Source organism: Pygocentrus nattereri, chromosome 6, assembly GCF_015220715.1.
Source record: "Pygocentrus nattereri isolate fPygNat1 chromosome 6, fPygNat1.pri, whole genome shotgun sequence".
Taxonomy (NCBI): domain Eukaryota; kingdom Metazoa; phylum Chordata; class Actinopteri; order Characiformes; family Serrasalmidae; genus Pygocentrus; species Pygocentrus nattereri.
Window position 1 is genome coordinate 46,498,374 of NC_051216.1, and position 19,590 is coordinate 46,517,963.

Sequence of the window (19,590 nt, forward strand, 5' to 3'; positions counted from 1 at the left end):
ATTTTAAAATGATGATGTAATTATGATTGGGTATAAAGTAACATCAGGAAAGGCCAAGTTGTTGATAAGCAAGGATGGGCCACCACTTTCACCCAAAAAATAAGTATTAGTGGATAATCCAGCTGTTTAAGAATAACATTCCTCAAAGAAAGATTACAGGAATTTTTCGTATTTCACCCTCTAGGTTCATTACATTATCAAATGCTTAAAGGGCAAGGCTGAAAACCTCAACTCGACACTCGTGAAGGACGGACAACATGCTTCTGTGATGGATATCACCACATGGCTTCAGATATACTTTGACAAACTGCTGTTGAGGCTGTACTATGTGGAAGCCAAATGTCAACAACATCCAGAAACACTGCCTACTTCTCTGGGCTCAAGCTCATCTGAAATGGACTGATGAACAGATTGATGGCATGTTCTCTGGGCCAAAGAATAAGTAGACCATGTAGATTGTTACCAGCATAAAGTCCAAAAGCCTGAGTCTGTCATTGTGGGGGGAGGGGGGGTTGCATTAGAGGGAACCTTGCACATCTGTGAAAGCATCACTGAATGATATATACATATTTTGGAGCAACACATTGCTGCTGTTGGAACTAAACCTTTTAACTCCATTTTTATCAATTTTCAGTTTTTGTCATAATTTAAAAATGCCTGTTGCTTTACACTTTGTGTGTAAATTTCATGATGAAAGAACCAATAGAAATTATGCAAAATGACCTGGAAAAAAGTCTGGTTATATGGTTTCTTCCTTCTCCTGTAAAGTTAGGATTCTGGAGACTGGAGATGTTTTGTAGTAGCAGCAGCGATATGCTGCCTTCTAGATGATGTCTTTTTCATGACATCATCAAACCACATTCTGCATGTGTTACAACAGCATGGCTATATAATCAGAGAGTGTGGGTGGTAGACGGGCCTGGCTGCAGTCAAGAACCGCCTCCCATTGAAAAGGTCTGGTGCATTATACGGCAAAGAAGACTGTGTACATTTGTGCAGCTGAAAACTATTATTACCCAAAAAAAATTATCTTTCAAAACTAGATAGTGTCTTCAGTCCGAATATGATTATCAAGTGTTGTTAAAAGAAAAGCTGATGTGACACGGTGGTGGTTGCAGGCAACAAATTTGGAATGTGTGTAAACTTCCAGAGTTCAAAAAACGTAAAACATCAAATATCATACTTTGTACCGTTTTCAATTTAATGCACATTAAACGGAATTGAATAATAACTTTTTTTGTAATTATATGAAACGGCTTCAGTGAAGGAGAACGACGAAGGAGAATTCACCTTTGGTTCCGTCTAAATTGTGACAGGCCTGCAAGGCATATCAGACAGGCTGGACAGTGGAAGGAGACAGGAGGCATTTTTGAGCTTCACTGCAAGCAGAAGCAAGTTAATAATCTTTTTATGCCCTCCAAACTTTTAATTATTATACGCAAACCGAATGCAATTTGCAGATTACCTGGCAAGTGGCAGCATGCCTTTACCCCAAAACAAGCGACTCCACGCTTTCCCCCTGCATAGTTTTACATTAGACGCACTGGTTTGAGGCCTTTCATTAAAACGTACCTCCACCTGCCTCGTCTCTCCTGCTCGTCCCGACTAAAGAAAAACAATTAGAGACTCTGAAAAGGTCTGCCTGGCTGGAAACTAGTGGAACCGTTTCTCTGTGGAGTGCCTGAAGTCTGGAATGAGCTACGGCTTGAGCTACGGCTTTCCAACTATTATGGAATTATTAATATTGCATGTAATTTGCATATGCAACATATCACTCACACTGAATTAGCATTTTGATCAGAGTTTCTGATCTCGTACTGATACAATTTGCCACTTTAAAAACAATTCTTGAGGTAATGCATCATGTTTATGGAGCCACTACAAGGAGAAGCGCCTGCCAAGCAGCTGCTTGTTGTTCCGTGCCATCTTTTATTAATCCAGTCCTTCCACAGGGTGGCTTCACCAAGCCGTACGTCTCGGAGAACGCAGCCTTTTGGGTTTTTACTTCAGCTTAATGACATGCGGCTGTTGCTGTGCATCTCCCTCCATCTGATCCGGCTGACGGGATCATTTGGTGAACTGATGTGATGATATGGCTTCGCTAAAACTGAAGAACATGAATATTTTTCCGCACTGTGTTCATTTTGCACAGTGCCACTGTAGATAAATCATGTAAGGGATAAATCATAAAATCACTCTTATGATGAACCGACTGAATGAGCACAACTTGTCATGTAAAAACTATTGATTTTTAAAACGTTTTTCATGTTAAAAAAGTCTCAATCTGTCAGAATCTCTTGAAAACTAGCTTTTTTGGACCGACTGAGGATGTAAACTACACATCAGTGCTATAAAACTGCCATAAAATTGAACAATAACATTTGTTTAGTGTGACAAAAGTTTATTTACAGACATGTTATAGTTCAGAAATGTGGCGCTGAAGCGGTGTTTTCTGTCTTGACTGACTGATTTATGATTTGATATTCTAACAGCTTTTTAATCACTGATTTATAAACAAGATTATTAGCTTGCCATTTTAGTCAAATCCCAAATCCCCAAATCAGGCTTAACCCCTTTAGCTCCCACTGTTTGCCATATTGGGCAGTTTACCCAGTTTGGATGGATTGGGCAGATAGAAAGTGCTTTCCTGGACCATTCTGACATTGATAATGTTATTTTCATTAGGGTTCTATCATATCACTGCTGTTGGAAACAAAACCTCATATCTCCAAAATGGTAACTTTAAAGAACCTACTTCACTTGTAATGGGAGTCAATGGAACCAGACGTCTTTCCAAGTCATTTTGGGCCGTTTCTTTTGGTCCATTCATCACGAAATTCACATACAGTGTAAAGGACAACAGGCTTTTTCAAATTATCTCAAAAACTGAACAACGACAAAAATAGAGATACGAGGTTTTGTTCCAACAGCCCCGATATAGTCTGCACCTACATCAAAAAATCTCAACACTCTGGAAACTCGGTTTGTGCCACAAATAAAAAAAAATACCACGTATTATTTATTGATCTTTGTAGTTTCTTTGTTCGGGCATTTCTCAGAAAAATGTGTGACAGGGAATCTAAACGCGATGCATTAAAGCTTTTGGTTCTTTGTGCATACACAAAAGAGTAATAAATAAATAAATAAATACTTATCTGCATTTTTTTGAAGTCTAGACATCAGCGGTTCACTCGTCCAGCAGTTTATTACTGATGTCATGTTGGTAAATGCTTTGCGATTTATTATTACCGGTAAAATAATGACTGCTGACTGACTGTGGCGCTTTTTTTTGGGATGTGTTTTGAACAGGCGTCTATTCGTCAGTCCTATAACTCATGTATTTACGGAGTAATAGGCCTGGAAATGTTAACGGCTTGATTTGATGGGTTTAATGCACTGAAATTGAAACGAAATAAAACAGAGCTGCTCCTATTTTTCGTCCCACCTCCAAAACGGTGGTGTCGGGCTCTGCTGTGCGTCACAGCGACTGTGGTCGGTTCCTCAGACTCAGCGCTTCAGGTATGCGTTCTTAATCAGCGAGTTAGCATCGATCTGCCAAACACCAAACCCCAGCCAAGGCAAGGCAAATAAATCTTTAAATATTCATCACATTCATCCGCTGATGGACTCCAGGCAGGCCTCCGGCTCGCTAGCCGCAGCTTTATTGATGACCTGCTATTTGTACCATTAAAAGGGTCGCGGTCGAGGGTTCTGGGTTTCCGAGGCACGGGCGCGTATCTGTGTGTGTGTGTGGGCTCTGGGCTAAGCTCTTTTAAAAGAGAACCCAGAAAGCCAGCACAGCGCGACTGGAAGCGTTTAGCGTAATTGAGTATTTATGTACTGGCAGGACAGATGGAGAGGTGAAGGAGAGAAGGAGGATTAAAGAGGCAGAGAGAGGAGCACAGAAAGCGACGAGCTTGTGTGAGATGGTTGTTAAAAGCTTTAGAGAAACGGCTCTGGTGTAGAGATGTCACGATTAATCTGCTAAACTTAAATACTCTATTAAAAAAATCCACTGAAAGAACCTCATCAAGGAGTCGGCGGTGATCAGCTGTCAGTTTACACGACAACGACGCTGCTTAAAACGTCCCACTGCACACTTACAGCACAAAACAGAGTCTGAAGGACATTTATATGGACTATTATTAAATATTAAATTAAATATTAAACAATATTATTAATATTAAAAGCATTAACACATTTAAAAACACTGAAATATTCAGACATCAGATATTTACAGGGATTATGACATGATCTAGTTAAATCTAAGGCACTAACAGAGACGGTAATCAGCTGAATATATAGAAAATCCTCATTTATAGGGTATTTCTCTTCGGAGGTGTTTGTCCTAAACCCTAAGCCTTAAATATATATTGTGAAAATAATACTTTATTTTTATATCAGTGTTTTTATTTTTCTTGAATTTTTTTTCAACTTATCATGAGTTAAATCTTTTAAAAGAAAAATCTGTAGTTCACTACTGAAACAGAGCTTTAGTCTGTGGGCGGGGCCCTATTTTAGCCACGCCCCTGTATTTTAGAGCATGAAGTGAGGCTGCATCCCTGTCCCTCATGACCACATGGCGAGCAGTGAGATCCCATTGCTTTAAAGTAAATGTGCCCAAAAGTCTGAACATCAGGGAGGAACATTCAGAATTGTCAATACAGGAAAACAAACTTTAAACCTTTTTGTGTTTTAATGAACAATATGATGATTTTATCTGCGTTTTCTAGTCATGTACTGGCTGGTGTTATCAATTTAATCTCAAAATGAGCTAAAACCTTCACTACCGGAGCAGTAACAATCGAAACATCTGGTAAAGTTAGTGACACAACATCATTTGTTTTTATTAAATAAGCGTAACTGAGGCACAAAGTCACTCAAAGCCGACTGAACCAATTCAGCAGAACGACCCACATGTAAGAATTGCCACTGCCGAAGCGAATATTTTCTGCAAAGAACTAAACTTTTCCGTGTTTAATGGACAATATGATGATTTTGTGTTTAACTGTCCAAACTGTGTTTATCACTCATGTACTAATAGCATTTTTCACAAAACGGGCTAAAATGGTCACTATCGTAAGTGGTGTAGTTGTTTTGTGAGTGACAAAATGGAATATTCAGTCATTTGTTTTAAGAAAGCGAATATAATTAAGGTTTAAAGTCACTCGACGCAAAAAAACACACAAATCGGTTAAAAGTCCAAAATGTGTTTTGAACTGAATTCAGTGGAATAATCCATTTACATCTTTAATAGAGTTGGATATTTATTTTCTATATATACACTACACTGTTCAAATGCTTGGAATGATATGAAACCAAGTCTTGTTGCAGATCTATGAATAAAATGATTTAAATATGATGCTAATATTGTACAAGGTTCAAACAGTTTTTGGAAGTTGTAAAGAGTTTTCTAGGACGAATGGAGCTGTAGATGATTCCATAATATGTAAGAAAGCATCAAGACTGAACCTGTAACACAGTTAATATACAGAATGGCTAGTATTTGAAAATGGGTGACCAAATCTTACTGACCTTCACCTATTTACAGTTCATAGTTGTTTTATTAACTAATATAACATAATAACTTCTCGCTGTCTCGCACATTACACTGTATACAATATTATAGATTAAGTACTTTTAATATAATGAATGATTTCCAACTTACGAATGCTGGTGTATGTATATATATATACATGTGGTCTGTTATGATTTAGTTAAAATACTAACAAAAAACAAAGAAGCAAAATGAAATCGGGACAGGCGACATCACGCTTGGAAAGGGAGGGGTGAGGGAGGGGGATTCAGTTGGTTGCAATCTGCAACCTCACCACTAGATGCCACTAAATATTACACACTGCACCTTTCATAGCACTAAACTGCAGTTGCTCTCAATTTAGTCCATTTTTATTGTCTGACCCTTTTTCTAAAACTCTAATTACTCAATTAATCATCAAGATGACTTAATTACTAATCTAACTGATACTGACAGCCCGACTGGTTAGCCCACCAGGCCATCAGCCTGGTCACGTGATAGATAGAAAAATGTCCTCTTACACTCTTTGGTGTTCCACGGAGCGTTCTGACAGGAATGACACACCTTGCCGTAAATGTTCCTTGGCCGGCTCTCCAAGAACCTGAAGTACCTGAAGGAAGGAAGAACAATGTTGTTTTATGAAACATAAGACATGATTATTTACCAATTTTCCATCCTGACCCTAAATTAGTAAGGATGTCAATGTGGCTGACATGTCATGGAAGCACATATCCCACCAATTAGGTGGTGCTGCATGCCTAAGCATGCCTAAGTAATCTCCAATAGACTTGACTGTGAGGTTTCTGACATACTGTTTTCTACATGGACTAACATGGAATAAAGTACATTAGCAAAAAAGCAACGTTTTTGTCTGTAAACGTCCGTTCTTGGCTGACCGACTAAATTTAGAGTACTGTGTGAGTTTCATGCCAAAATATTCCTTTAATTTCTCCAGTGTTTTTCCATGTGAAGAACATCTGGTTGTGCACTGTTTATTATTATAACATTATAACCTTTACCAGTCATATACCTCACAGACTCGACTGATAATATTGATAATGTCTAACAACATTAAGAGCTCTATTAGCTAAATGGAACAACTAATCTGAGCACTCAAACTGCTGAATACATTCAAATTACAAACAAAGTTTATTAGTTTATTTGCTTTTTTATCAAGTGAAGAGTTTTGGGGTATTTTTTAGATCTTTTGCATATTTTTCTTGACAGTAATTAGACATTTAACAATGTTTCTACAGTAGCCCAGAACAGCCAAACCAAACACTGGCTCCAGGGGGCGCCTTTCACGTGTTTATGCTGAAGTGGCAGCTTGAATTCGGTGCTGCTGTAGCTCCGGTTTGGAAGATACAGAAAGAAGAATAATCAGTGGTTGCTGCCGATGATGGCTAAATGTTTTGTGAGAAGTTTTAGATCCAAAATTTTGACAAAGGGAGGATCAAACGTATTATTTAGCACTAGAAATAGTGAAGGAGGGTGAATCATCGCCGTCAAAGAAGCAAAAACATAAAGGAGCAAAACAAAATCACGACAGAAGATGGACACCCACCGGAGGTTCTACAACACGCTTGGAAAGGGAGGGGTGAGGGAGGGGGATTCAGTTGGTTGCAGTGTGCACCCTCACCACTAGATGCCACTAAATCTTACACACTGCACCTTTACTAGTAATAAACTGGGAGATGCTCTCAAACCACTTTGTATTAGATCATGACTCCTACTGTGTTCTATCACACTGTATCACTCTGTGAGCTCCTGCCTGGTGCTGGTTTCCACCGTACCGATCTGCTGGTTCTGGTCAGGAAATAGGAAAAGAGGCCTGGACAGTCCTGGGTTTGAAAACGAACCCTTCCTCACCAGCTCATTTCAGGAAGTCTGCAGCTGGGCCCAAAGAGCAACATTAGAAGCCAAATATCCTCATTTCAGCTCATTTTGAATTTGAGGGCTCTGTATTTTGGGCTCACTCCCCATTTAAATTTTCAACAATAAAACGGTCAGTTTTTGTAAACCATGTTTCATGTGGTGAAAGTATTTTTTTCCATGGAATGCGACCGGCTGTAGCTTTTCCTTTTAAAAAGGAGGTCATCCAGTCACGCACATCCAACTGTCACAAATTATTATTGGTATATTTTTTCCGCTGGAAAGTTTGAAAGGAATTTGCTGGGTAAAAAAAAAAAAAAGTGCTTGAATTAAAAACGATCATTCTGGATCTTTTACTGAACTGTGCTCAGCTGCTCTGAGTCACTCTGTATCTCAGTTATGTTTATTTTATTAAAACAAATGAGTGAACATCACATTTTGTCACTAACTTTACCAAATGTTTCAGCAGTGACTGTTACGGTAGTGATGCTCAGATTTCTCATTTTGAGAGTAACGTGAAAACGCTAGTCAGTACATGACTAGAAATCTCAGTTTGAACAGTTGGACAGACATAAAATCATCCCGTTTTTCATGAAAACACAAACGCGGTTAGTTAACTGTACAAAATGTTTTGGTAGTGACAATCTTTAATGTTCCACACTGATTTTCCGACTTTGGGACTTCAAAACAAAGGGATCTAACTGCTCGCCATGTGGACAGGGCTGCAGCCTCGGTTCCTGCTCTAAAAATCAGGGGTGTGGCTAAAACAAGGCCCCGCCCACAGATTAGAAGTCTTTGTTTTTCTTTGTTGTAGTGACAGGAAAACTTAGGACAGCATTTTCTGAGGCTTTTTTTAACGTAAAACTTTAAACTTGTGATGAATCTAAATCTTTCAGCTTTAGAATAAAAGACATCAAAAGGATCTTCTAAAAACAGCACTGAAAATTTAAACGTAAGGTTCAAATTTAGGTAAATTTATTGGCACAGACTCTGATTTTGTACATATATAGCCTATTTCTATCTGTATTACTGCCTTGCGTTTAAATAGATTATTACATAATCCTCTAAATATCTAAGGTCCAAATACGACTTTTTATTATTATTTTTATTTTTTTTATTTACTGTGGGACCTACTAACTGAACTAATTCAGTAGAAAGGTCAATACAGTCTACGTTCTTCAGTTAATAATGTTTAAAACAAATGTTTACAGTTTTTGTTCTTGTTTTTATGCAGTTTTTTGCTGCCTTTCTCTCTTAAGCCGTTTGTTAATTTTATTATCCGTCGTTTTTTAGTTTTATAGTTATTTCTTACGTGTAGCTCTCTAAAACTTGGAGAAATTGTATGAAAAGTGCATATTTCAAACTTTCAATTCATGTGTTAGTAAGTAGAAGAGGAGATTCTTCCTTACGATTTGAGTTTGATGAGAGGTTTTTGTTCTTGTGGGTACAGTGTTGTTTTGCATCCTTTATAGTTTTTACAGGTTTTTTTCTGACATCAAAACAAATAAAAAAAAGTTAAGCGTATAATTTAAATAGCTCAGTAATTACTCCGGGCTTCTAAAGGTCTGTGTATTGTTTTACGAACTCCGACTCGCTCGGCCATCAAACAGAAGAAATCTAATAAAACTATTATCAAAATATAATATAATCAGCGATGCCTGTCCACATTTCTCTGGATCAAAGACGTTAGATTGGACCACTGAAAGGAAATAACGTTTTAATTCGGCCCCGGCCCGGGAAAAAAAGAAATGAGCGCAACCGGTCGGGGCTTTGAGGAGGCAGCGGCCCTGAGCAGCCTGGGAGAGTATATTAAACACACTCAATAATGTTCTTTTAAGAAGCTGCACTTTGTATATTTACATTAAAAGCAATTGAAACCAGACTTTGCTCTTTAAGTGGGTTCAGTAAAAGCGAGACCCTCGCAGCCCGCGCCCGTACACAGCACCGCTCTGTAACAGTTTATCTCCCTCGCTGTTTCCACAGCGCTCTTTGAACGAGACGGCAGCGACGAGCAGCGCTGTGACCAATTTCAGAGCGGCGGGGTGTCGGTGGCACCACTGTCAACGTCTGTATCTGTGCAGCTCCACGTAGAAACATCATAAAAATGCTCAGATTCAAATCCCCATTAACATTTTACTTTGTAGTTTATTTAATGTTTTTTAGATTTTAGATGAAAAGCTACCCATTTACAGATGCTTATATACATATATATATACACACACACACACACACACACACACACATATATATATATGCATGTATCTTGTAGTTTTCCAGTTTTTGATATGCATAATTTGAAAATGCCCGTTGGCCTTTACACAATTTCATGATGAATGGACCAAAAGACTTGGTCTTGCTTGGAAAGACGTCTGGTTCCATAGACTTACATTAAAAGTAAAGTAGGTTTTTTCCTCCTCCCGTAAAGTGTTCAACCACAGGGAGCAGTGGGGGGTCAGGTGTCTTGCTCAAGGGCACTTCAGTCATGTACTGTCAGCTTTGGGGATCAAACCGGTGACCTTCACCTGACCTCCAGCCCACGACTGAAGAACAATAAGATTACGTGACCCTTATTAGTCCCACATTGTGGAAATTTCACCTCCGCACTCTAACCCATCTTTTTAAATACGTACTAAATGAAGTAGTTCCCAAAATAAAGATTAACCCATGAAAAAACTCCAAATAGGTTCCCGACAGCTTTTCGAATCTCTTGGTAAAAAGACAGAACTACTGGACAGTCCCTAAAACATGAAAATGATCTCGTATTTGTATTATTATTATTATTCATTCGAAACAGTGGCTAATCTGAGTTGCAATGTATTATGTAGTGATACTGAGGTCTTATTTTCTTTAGAGTGTTAGTGTCCACTCACCCGGGCAGGCAGGGTCCACACTCGGCGTCGCTCTGCGGCGTCCCCGGGGTCAGCATGGTGGCCCGGTACAGAGAGTCACAGTCTTTATGCCTCCGGCAGATTTCATACTTTCCTTTAGAGAACTTTCCCGCCGGGCAGGGAACACAGGCGTAATCCTCGTCTTTGGTGCCGTAACCGCAGCTCTGAAAACACAAACAATCTCAATAAAACCCTGAAAGAACATCAAGCGCTTCTTAAGGCTTAGAACTCCTAATCATCAGCGGCCATAAGAAAATCATGCCATAATTGAATATGAATGACCTGTGTGTGTAGACGTCGGGTGGAAAACGCAGACTGTACACTTCCAATAAACAACACGTGTGTTTGTGAGCAGAAGAGGAGACGTTTAATCATAATTTGAATTTCGTTAGAAGTTATTGTTTACGTTTTTTTGTCAGGAGCGGACTGAGTGATTCTGGGGCTCGGGGCAAAACACAGGAAGCATTTTAAAGTAGTTCTGGGCGCCCCGGCGCTGCAACTGTGCACAACCGTGCAAAAAAACAACATATACAGTGATGTAGCCAATAACTCTAATATTTCTCATCTGTATATTATGGTAAGAATCTCTGTGAGAACATTACTCAGAGGACACGTCCAATTCACGTGACGTCACCGGGGCTGAGAGTGCAGGCCTGCAGCCAGACTCTGTTGCTTTAATCATGCAAAGGGTTCTTTGAGTGTTCCGAGTTCTCTACAGAACCATTCTCGTTACTACAGAACCCTTTTCAATTTCAAGAGTGATGGACACAAATAAAGTACATGTTCTTGTGCTGATTTTTATGGAATTTTCCAGCTGCGGCCTTGAAATGAAGCTGAACTTTAGATGTAACTGCGTAATTATTATGTTTACTTTCGATGAATCTGTCTGGACTTTTCCATTTTAAAAACAGCAAAAACGTAACGGCTGTTTCGTCAAACTCAAATCCTGATTAAATATCTGCTCTACTTACAAACACAAATGTGGCTCGGACTGAAATTGTCCTGCAGCTCCCACACGCTCTCTCCGCTCGTTTCAACGAGCTACAGCTCAGAGATAAGCGCTGGCGAAGAAATCATCTCTCAGGGTTAAATAAAGAGGGCGCTTAATGACTTTTCTGACCCACGGATGACCCTTCACAGTCTGACTTCCCAGGTAGGGCGGCTGTTTTCATCCATCAGCTCTATTCATCTTCCCATCCGCTCGTCAAAACAAGTGACGCCGCAATTAACGTAATAGCTCCAATCATCAGGCTGAGCTTTGGGCTGAACTGTCTTTGTAGTCTGCCCTGCAGTAACAGGCTGAATCAATCTCATCTCTGCGAGAGCCCTAAACCCAAAACAAGGATCGGGCGACCTGACGGGGCGGGGAACCGGCTGGCACCGAGCATCTGGACTTGTTTAACAATCAGCTCTTCATTTGAACCCTCCCGAGTCTTGAGAGGTGCCCTCCTCCATCTCTCCTCCGCCTCTCTTACAGCCAGCATTGGAAACATAAGGAGAACAACGTGCTTTCAAGCTTTTATTAAAACAAGATCGTCTTCGTCTCCGAGCCTGAATACACTCCTCTTTATTGGATTGCGATGTTTTCTGGATTTCTGGGCTTTTACTTTTCATCAGATTATGTTTGCCAATGCAATTTTGTGTTTTTATTATTAAAAAAGCATCAGACTGGAACTTATGGCTTTGGTTATATAGCTCAGCCATGTTGGGCCGTTTTGAAGTCGCCTGAAGTCACCAAACATTTTTTCCTAGCTTTACCGACCGGACCAATAAAGTGCTGTGGATGGTAGGACTGGGATTGTATTCCAGCAGTGGGGAACCCTCAGAGAACCCTTTAGAGAAGGCCTAATGGCTTCTGAGAAACTAAAAAACATCTGCCATTTTTAGTTCACTTTTATTTAATAGAATCATCGTGTTTGTTGTATTTAAACTCTGCAAGGAATCCTGTAGGAATATTCTCATAATCGCTCTATGGAAACGTCCATTTTTGTGTCCCTAGTGTTTACAGATATCTTACACTTAAAAAAACATGTTAGGGTTACAGTTTATTTATGTTTTAGAATAAAACAATAGGGTATTTTAATAATTACACCTTCTGAGCCTCAATTTAGCAAAACTGGTTTTTAAATCAATCATCTAGAATTCAAAGCACCTCAGAAGAGCTCGTCCCCACAGTCGTGTGAGAAGGCTGAGGCCATATTTTGAAGTAAAAACACGTTTTTCTGCGTTTTTAACTGCAATAATCTATACGGAACTATGGAATATATGATTTAAATGACAAAAAAAACAAATAAATATTATGAAATCTATAATGAAAGTTCCCCAGGAGTCGTGTCACTGGTGTTACTGTGTAACAAAAAACTCTTATTTTGAAATAAAAGTCACACCGATGACGTCACTCGACCTCCTTCGACCTGTTTTCTGAGGATCTATGGAGAAAAGCTCATGGTGAGTCCACTGTGTCTCTCAGTTCTCAGAGATCTTCTCATTCAACTCATGATCTCATATGAAGCTTCTAGTTGACGTCACTTGTGTGATCGACTTTATTCTGAGGTCAGTGTGAAAAAATAGAATAGAAATGGATTCAATTCCATATTTTAGTGGACGTTCCCTGATGGACAGTGTGTGGTTTGATGCTCTGTAGCTGTTACTTAGTAAAATGCATTTTCATTAAAAACGTCTCTGGTGTTTCCTTTCTTGTGTAACACCAATGAGGATCGGTCACACCAGTGACAGAGAGACAGAAAAGTGGACGTTTCTGTAGAACGACCCTTATTTCAGTGTTTTATTTGGAAAAAAAGGTACAGAAAATATCCAATGTTTTTGTCCGCGCTACAGCCAAGCTGCTCTACCATTGGTTAGGACTCCAGAACCTGGACTGGAGGCTTTACACCAGTGGTCACCAACCCTGGTCCAGGAGGTCAACCTGGCTGTAGAGTCCAGATCCAGCTGCAATCTGCTACGCCTGCTCCAGCTAATTAACTTCTTTAGTCCTCGATTGGCTGAATTTCCATTTCACGAGGCAAAGAGCACTTTAATCGTGCTAAGGGTTCTCTAAATGTGTTCAGATCCATTTTCTGTACTGAAGAACCCTTGAAGAACCATCATTTTTAAGTGTGCTGAGCTCCACTTTTGTTTTGGTTTACATGATTTTATATTCCAAAAACTTCATTGTTACAGGACCATTTTAAAACCTCTCCTTATCCCTTAGAATTAAACAGGCTGTTTTTGTTACTGTGCCTTTAAGGCTGAAAAATGTAAATCAGCTCCGATTGGCTGCCCTGAAATGGTCCAGCTTCAGCGAGAAGTTGCTGCCAAGATCAAGCTCTAGTCTTGAACATGAAACTTAAGCCTGAACTAGAGTCAAAGAAGCCTCGGCTGGTGTTTCTCCCATCTCTGTTCCTCCAGCAGAAACCCATTTATCAGCTGCCACTCTGTCCGGCCTTCAGGTCTTTGAGGTGGCTCTCTGCTTTGATTTGCTGTAGGCATCCTCCAGAACCCCGGCGAACGGGTGCGGAACCCTTTCTGATCTTCTCTGAAAGCGACACGCCGGGACCATCATCAGTGAAAAATGAAAGAGGGTGAGAAGATCACAAGTCGGGCCAATTACAGGTCGGGTGCGTCATTAATTAAAGAAGAACGAGAAGGAGATAAAAGAGAGTGGGAGGACAGGAGTGAAACAGAGGGCCGTGCCCAAACTCGCTTAAGATAATTTGTTTTTCAAAGCCAGTGTAAACAGCTGGAAAGGTGGCGTTATGCACAATTAGCGCTAGATGCACTTAATCAAGGATGCTGATTAGTTTTTCTTGCCAGTAGATGAAGGTGCTGGTTAAAGTGTCCGGTAAAACAGCGCAAGAGTCCGGAAGGAGGAGGGCTGCTTTGAGCTGGCTTTAAGGGCGTGTTTACTTATTCAGGAGACAAAGACAAGCCTGAGAAGTTGCCCTTAAAAGCAGAAGTCTGGCAAAAAAACGCAGTTCCAATCAGCAAAATATGTTCGCTTCTTTCATTTCTGATACTGTATGTTTTGATAAGTGTCTTAAAATCGGCATTTGTCTGTTTTTTATACATATTTTTATATATAACAATGTGTTTTATTGCATCAGAGACTACAGAAATTAAGTCTGCCAGTCTGCCGCTTTTCTCTGAATGAGCCCATTAGAGTGAATGGTAGTGGGGGGCCGCAGGCTGGGTGGGCCAGGAGGCGCTGCAGGGTGTATTTCAGCTCCAGCACAACTACTGTCAAAACACACACACCTGTCTGCCTACGATAGTCTGGGTTCGGCTCCGTCAGAGCGGAGACTTCTACAGTTCTTTGTTTATATGTTTATCCGGAAAGCTTAGTACGCACAGACGAGGGAGCGTACAAGGTATGGATGTGGTTACCTGAACATATAGATACTCAAACTCATGACAGAGTTCACACACTTAGTCGGGTATTCAAATAAGGTATGTGCATGTTTGAAATACCTGGTTTAAATCAGCTACATCAACAAAGATAAATCACTGCATCTGTATAAAACGCAAAAATGAATCACTAAATCAGCCTGAAAAACAAAGACACATCACTAAACCGGCTTAAAAGGCAAAGAAAAATCACTAAATCAACTGAAAACATGAAGGGAGGTCAAAAATCAGCCTAAATCTGTCTAAAACGTAAAAGTAACTCACTAAATTAACCTAAAAGGCAAAGAAAAGCCCCTGACTGAGCGTGAAAAGTGATGATCAGTCACTAAATCAGTCTAAAAAGGAAAGATAAATCACTAAATCAGCTAAAACAAATACAAATACACTATAACTCAGGGCAAAACACACAGATAATTCACTCAATCAACCTAAAAGGCAAAGGAAAATCACTAAATCAACTGAAAACATGAAGGGAGGTCAGAAAATCAGCCTAAATCTGCCTAAAACGTACAGATAAATCAGTAAATTTACATAAAATGCAAAGACAGATTGTTAAGTCAGCCTAAAAAAAGAGGTTAAATAACTACATCTTGCTAAATTGTGAAGAAAAATCAACAAATTGACCTAAAAGGCAAAGAAAAACCCTTGACTGAGCCTGAAAGGTGAAGATCAGTGACTAAATCAGTCTAAAAAGCAAAGAGAAATCACTAAATCAGCTGAAACCTGTAACTACATCGGCTAAAAACACAAAGAGAAATAAATCAGCCTAAAAGACAAAATTAAATCACTAAATCGGCCTTAAACGCAAGGATAAACCATTAAATCAGCACAGCAGCCGTCAGGCCTCTTATCCTCGTTGCAGTTTTATAAGGAACGATTTTGACTTTGGAGAACTTGACTTTCTTAGAAGAACCACTTTAGTTTTCCTAAAAAACCTTTCAGTGGAGGGTTTACTGACGAGCTATTCCCGTAAATAAGCTGTGTGAGGGAGAATTCTTTTAAAAGTTTAAAGAACCTCAAACTTTATAGGGCTTTATACCCCTCTAGCCCATGCTTGGCATTGGACATTGACCTCAGGCTGAGGTGCGGCTGCTCCAGAGCGTCCCGTTCTATTGGTCAATGCTTTTTATTATGGAAAGCTCAGTGTTTCAGTAATGGTTGCACCTCAATAATTAGATGAGCTGCCTGGACTCTTCTGGTCATATAGTGTATATAATACATCTGGACTGACTGTACGACCCCAAATCCCAACATTTAGGATAAAAACCAGTGTGTGTTACCAAGTTCGGTTCCTGTCCTGGTTGGCACTGTGGGCACGGCTGGCAGCTGCTGCTGGTGTGATTATAAAACTCATTCTCTCCACAACTGGAGTACTCCGCCCTCAACACACACACGCTGGACACCTGCAAACACAAACACACGAGTCAAACAGTGGCGCCTGAAATGTGAAACACATTTACACCAATCAGGCGTAACATCACGACCACCTCCTTGTTTCTACGCTCACTGTCCACTTTATCAGCTCCACTGACCGTATAGCTGCACTCTGTAGTTCTACAGTTACAGACTGTAGTCCATCTGTTTCTCTGATACTCTGTTACCCTGTTCTTCAGTGGTCAGGACCCCCATGGACCCTCACAGAGCAGGTACTATTTGGGTGGTGGATCATGTGTGTATTGCACTAGTACGAGTGGATCAGACACAGCAGTGCTGCTGGAGTTTTTAAACACTGTGTCCACTCACTGTCCACTCTATTAGACACTCCTACCTTGTCGGTCCACCTTGTAGATGTAAAGTCAGAGACGACAGCTCATCTGCTGCTGCACAGTTTGTGTTGGTCATTCTATAGTCCTTCATCAGTGGCCACAGGACCACTATGCTATGTGAGGGTCCATGGGGGTCCTGACCACTGAAGAACAGGGTAACAGAGTATCAGAGAAACAGATGGACTACAGTCTGTAACTGTAGAACTACAGAGTGCAGCTATACAGTAAGTGGAGCTGATAAAGTGGACAGTGAGCGTAGAAACAAGCAGGTGGTCATGATGTTACGCCCGATTGGCGTGTATTAACACTGTCATATTGATAATAAGGTAATAAATATGGAATCTTTCAAAATAAAATCCGCAGGAAAAAATAAACAGGTTACTCAAAACATTAGAACCGTTAAGGAATTGGCTTGATGGTTGCCAATAGGCACCATTAGAAAACTAACAACTGTATCTTAAATCAGTCCCAAAATCCTTTTGCCCTGTGATATCAACCCATCAGGGAAACACAGAACACCATTTAGTGGCTACTGAAACCAACAGGAACCAACAGGCACTTTTAATGTTTTCTATGACTTTTTTCAACATTGAGGTACATTACATGTAACTCTGACTGTGTTATGGATGAAAAATGGATGATGTCGCTGAGCAGCAGCAGCCAAAAGTCACCGTGCCGTTGTGGCTGAGAGTGCATGTTCATGTGACGTCACTGAGGCTGAGAGTGCATGTTCACGTGACGTCACCGGGGCTGAGAGTGCATGTTCATGTGACGTCACTGAGGCTGAGAGTGCATGTTCACGTGATGTCACCGGGGCTGAGAGTGCATGTTCATGTGACGTCACTGAGGCTGAGAGTGCATGTTCACGTGATGTCACCGGGGCTGAGAGTGCATGTTCACGTGACGTCACCGGGGCTGAGAGTGCATGTTCACGTGACGTCACCGGGGCTGAGAGTGCATGTTCACGTGACGTCACCGGGGCTGAGAGTTCATGTTCATGTGACGTCACCGGGGCTGAGAGTGCATGTTCACGTGACGTCATCGGGGCTGAGAGTGCATGTTCACGTGACGTCATCGGGGCTGAGAGTGCATGTTCACGTGACGTCATCGGGGCTGAGAGTGCATGTTCACGTGACGTCATCGGGGCTGAGAGTGCATGTTCACGTGACGTCACCGGGGCTGAGAGTGCATGTTTACATGACATCACTGAGGCTGAGAGTGCATGTTCATGTGACGTCACTGAGGCTGAGAGTGCATGTTCATGTGACGTCACTGAGGCTGAGAGTGCATGTTCATGTGACGTCACTGAGGCTGAGAGTGCATGTTCATGTGACGTCACTGAGGCTGAGAGTGCATGTTCACGTGACGTCACCGGGGCTGAGAGTGCATGTTCACGTGACATCACCGGGGCTGAGAGTGCATGTTCACGTGATGTCACCGGGGCTGAGAGTGCATGTTCACGTGACATCACCGGGGCTGAGAGTGCATGTTCACGTGATGTCACCGGGGCTGAGAGTGCATGTTCATGTGACGTCACCGGGGCTGAGAGTGCATGTTCATGTGACGTCACTGAGGCTGAGAGTGCATGTTCATGTGACATCACCGGGGCTGAGAGTGCATCTGGCTGAGAGCGCAGGTCTACAGCCAGACTCTGTTGATCAATTTGGCCAAGATGTAAAGTAATGAGTAGTTACATTACTTTTTTCAAGGCTGTATTCAGTAAAGTAATCCCATTACAGTTTAAGAGAATGAGTAATTTGTAATTGATTACTTTTTTGAGTAACTATGCCAACAATGTGACCCACTGAAACATTTACATATTTAACCTTTACTCAGTGAGTAACTTCTTAAGCTCGTTAAGCTCAGAATCTATTTCACACAAATTTCCCTTGTAGACTCCCTTGACGTACGTTTCATGTTTATAGACACTAATGGTTTATAGGTTTGGGGCAAGACTGTAACGATTTAGGCATCCGGTGCTAAAGCTAAAGAAGCATCCATAACAACAGCAGAAGAAACTACCAGTGGTATGATTTTAATATTCTGATACAGCTGTATTTCTGTAATGTGTTCCTGGCCTGATGGACCATAGGTGGTCCTGCTGAAGATCCACAGACGGTCAGCAGATGGCAAACGGGTCAGAGGTTACGAAACCCATAGCCTTAAGCATGCACACATGAAACGAACACTCCACATCACACTCGTCCACCATGCGCCCCCCGAGCCGAAGCTACAGACCACAAGACTCGTCTCTCCAAGACGATCAATCAACATCCAGCTCCGCCCCCCACTTTAATTACATTCCAGTTTGTGTGCGGTTTAATTACGGCCCAAATTCCCCCTCAAACGACAACTTGTGGCGAGTAGCCTTCACCGCTGTGTGAGTGCGCGTATGTGTTTGTTTGCACAAGCAGCGAGCGGCGGAGCCAAATCCACAAATAAACTCAATTTGCCTCGACTCACGCTCGGTTTGTTCATCCAATAAACATCGGCGCTTTTCACAGAACCCGAGCGGACAAACACGCGAGAGGGGACGACAACAAAGAGCTGCGGACGAAACCAGGGCTTCAGTGGAACATACACCACCAACAACGTGGAGAAGAGTCTGGAGACACCTTGGCTTTTTTGGAATTTTTACCGTAACAGATTTTTCTGGTTTTATTGAGGGAAGGAAAAACACCTGAAAAAGGTTTCGTGACAAAGCAGCTCTAATGCTTCATACTCAATTTTGTTTTATGTCTTTATATTGTCCATCAATGCGTCTCCTTGGCATGAAGAGCAGGTGGTTATTTCACAAAGCATGAATTTTTTGGTTTTGCCAGACAGTTTCAAAGGGAATTCATGGGGAAATTCATTCAGAGTGGTTTGAAATGGTTCATTAGCTGTGTTCCAATTCAGGGGCTGTGTCCTTCGGAGGCTGCATTTGAAGGCCGGTTGTGTCACAGTGGCGCGACAGTGGATCCAACAGGCGGATCCTTCACCGGCCAACATATCCCGAGGTTCACTGCGTGCCAGCGAGGGTTCGAGAACATGCCGGCGTCGGCAGAGGAGCGAACGGCGGCCGAGGAGACACTTTAAATGTAAATATTGGGCTTGAATTGAGGCGAATAGTGAACGATACGGA

At 41.2% G+C, this 19,590-nt stretch overlaps 1 protein-coding gene across 1 annotated transcript in view; it reads right to left on the minus strand.

The window, feature by feature from the left end:
- Positions 1-19,590, minus strand: part of edar (ectodysplasin A receptor) — a 58,804-nt gene that overhangs the window by 18,709 nt on the left and 20,505 nt on the right. The window contains exons 3-5 of the mRNA XM_017717953.2: positions 15,981-16,103; positions 10,279-10,460; positions 6,058-6,146 (exon numbers count right to left, since the gene is read on the minus strand). Of these exons, the coding sequence (XP_017573442.1) occupies positions 6,058-6,146; positions 10,279-10,460; positions 15,981-16,103 (394 nt within the window). The remainder of the gene's footprint in view (positions 1-6,057; positions 6,147-10,278; positions 10,461-15,980; positions 16,104-19,590) is intronic.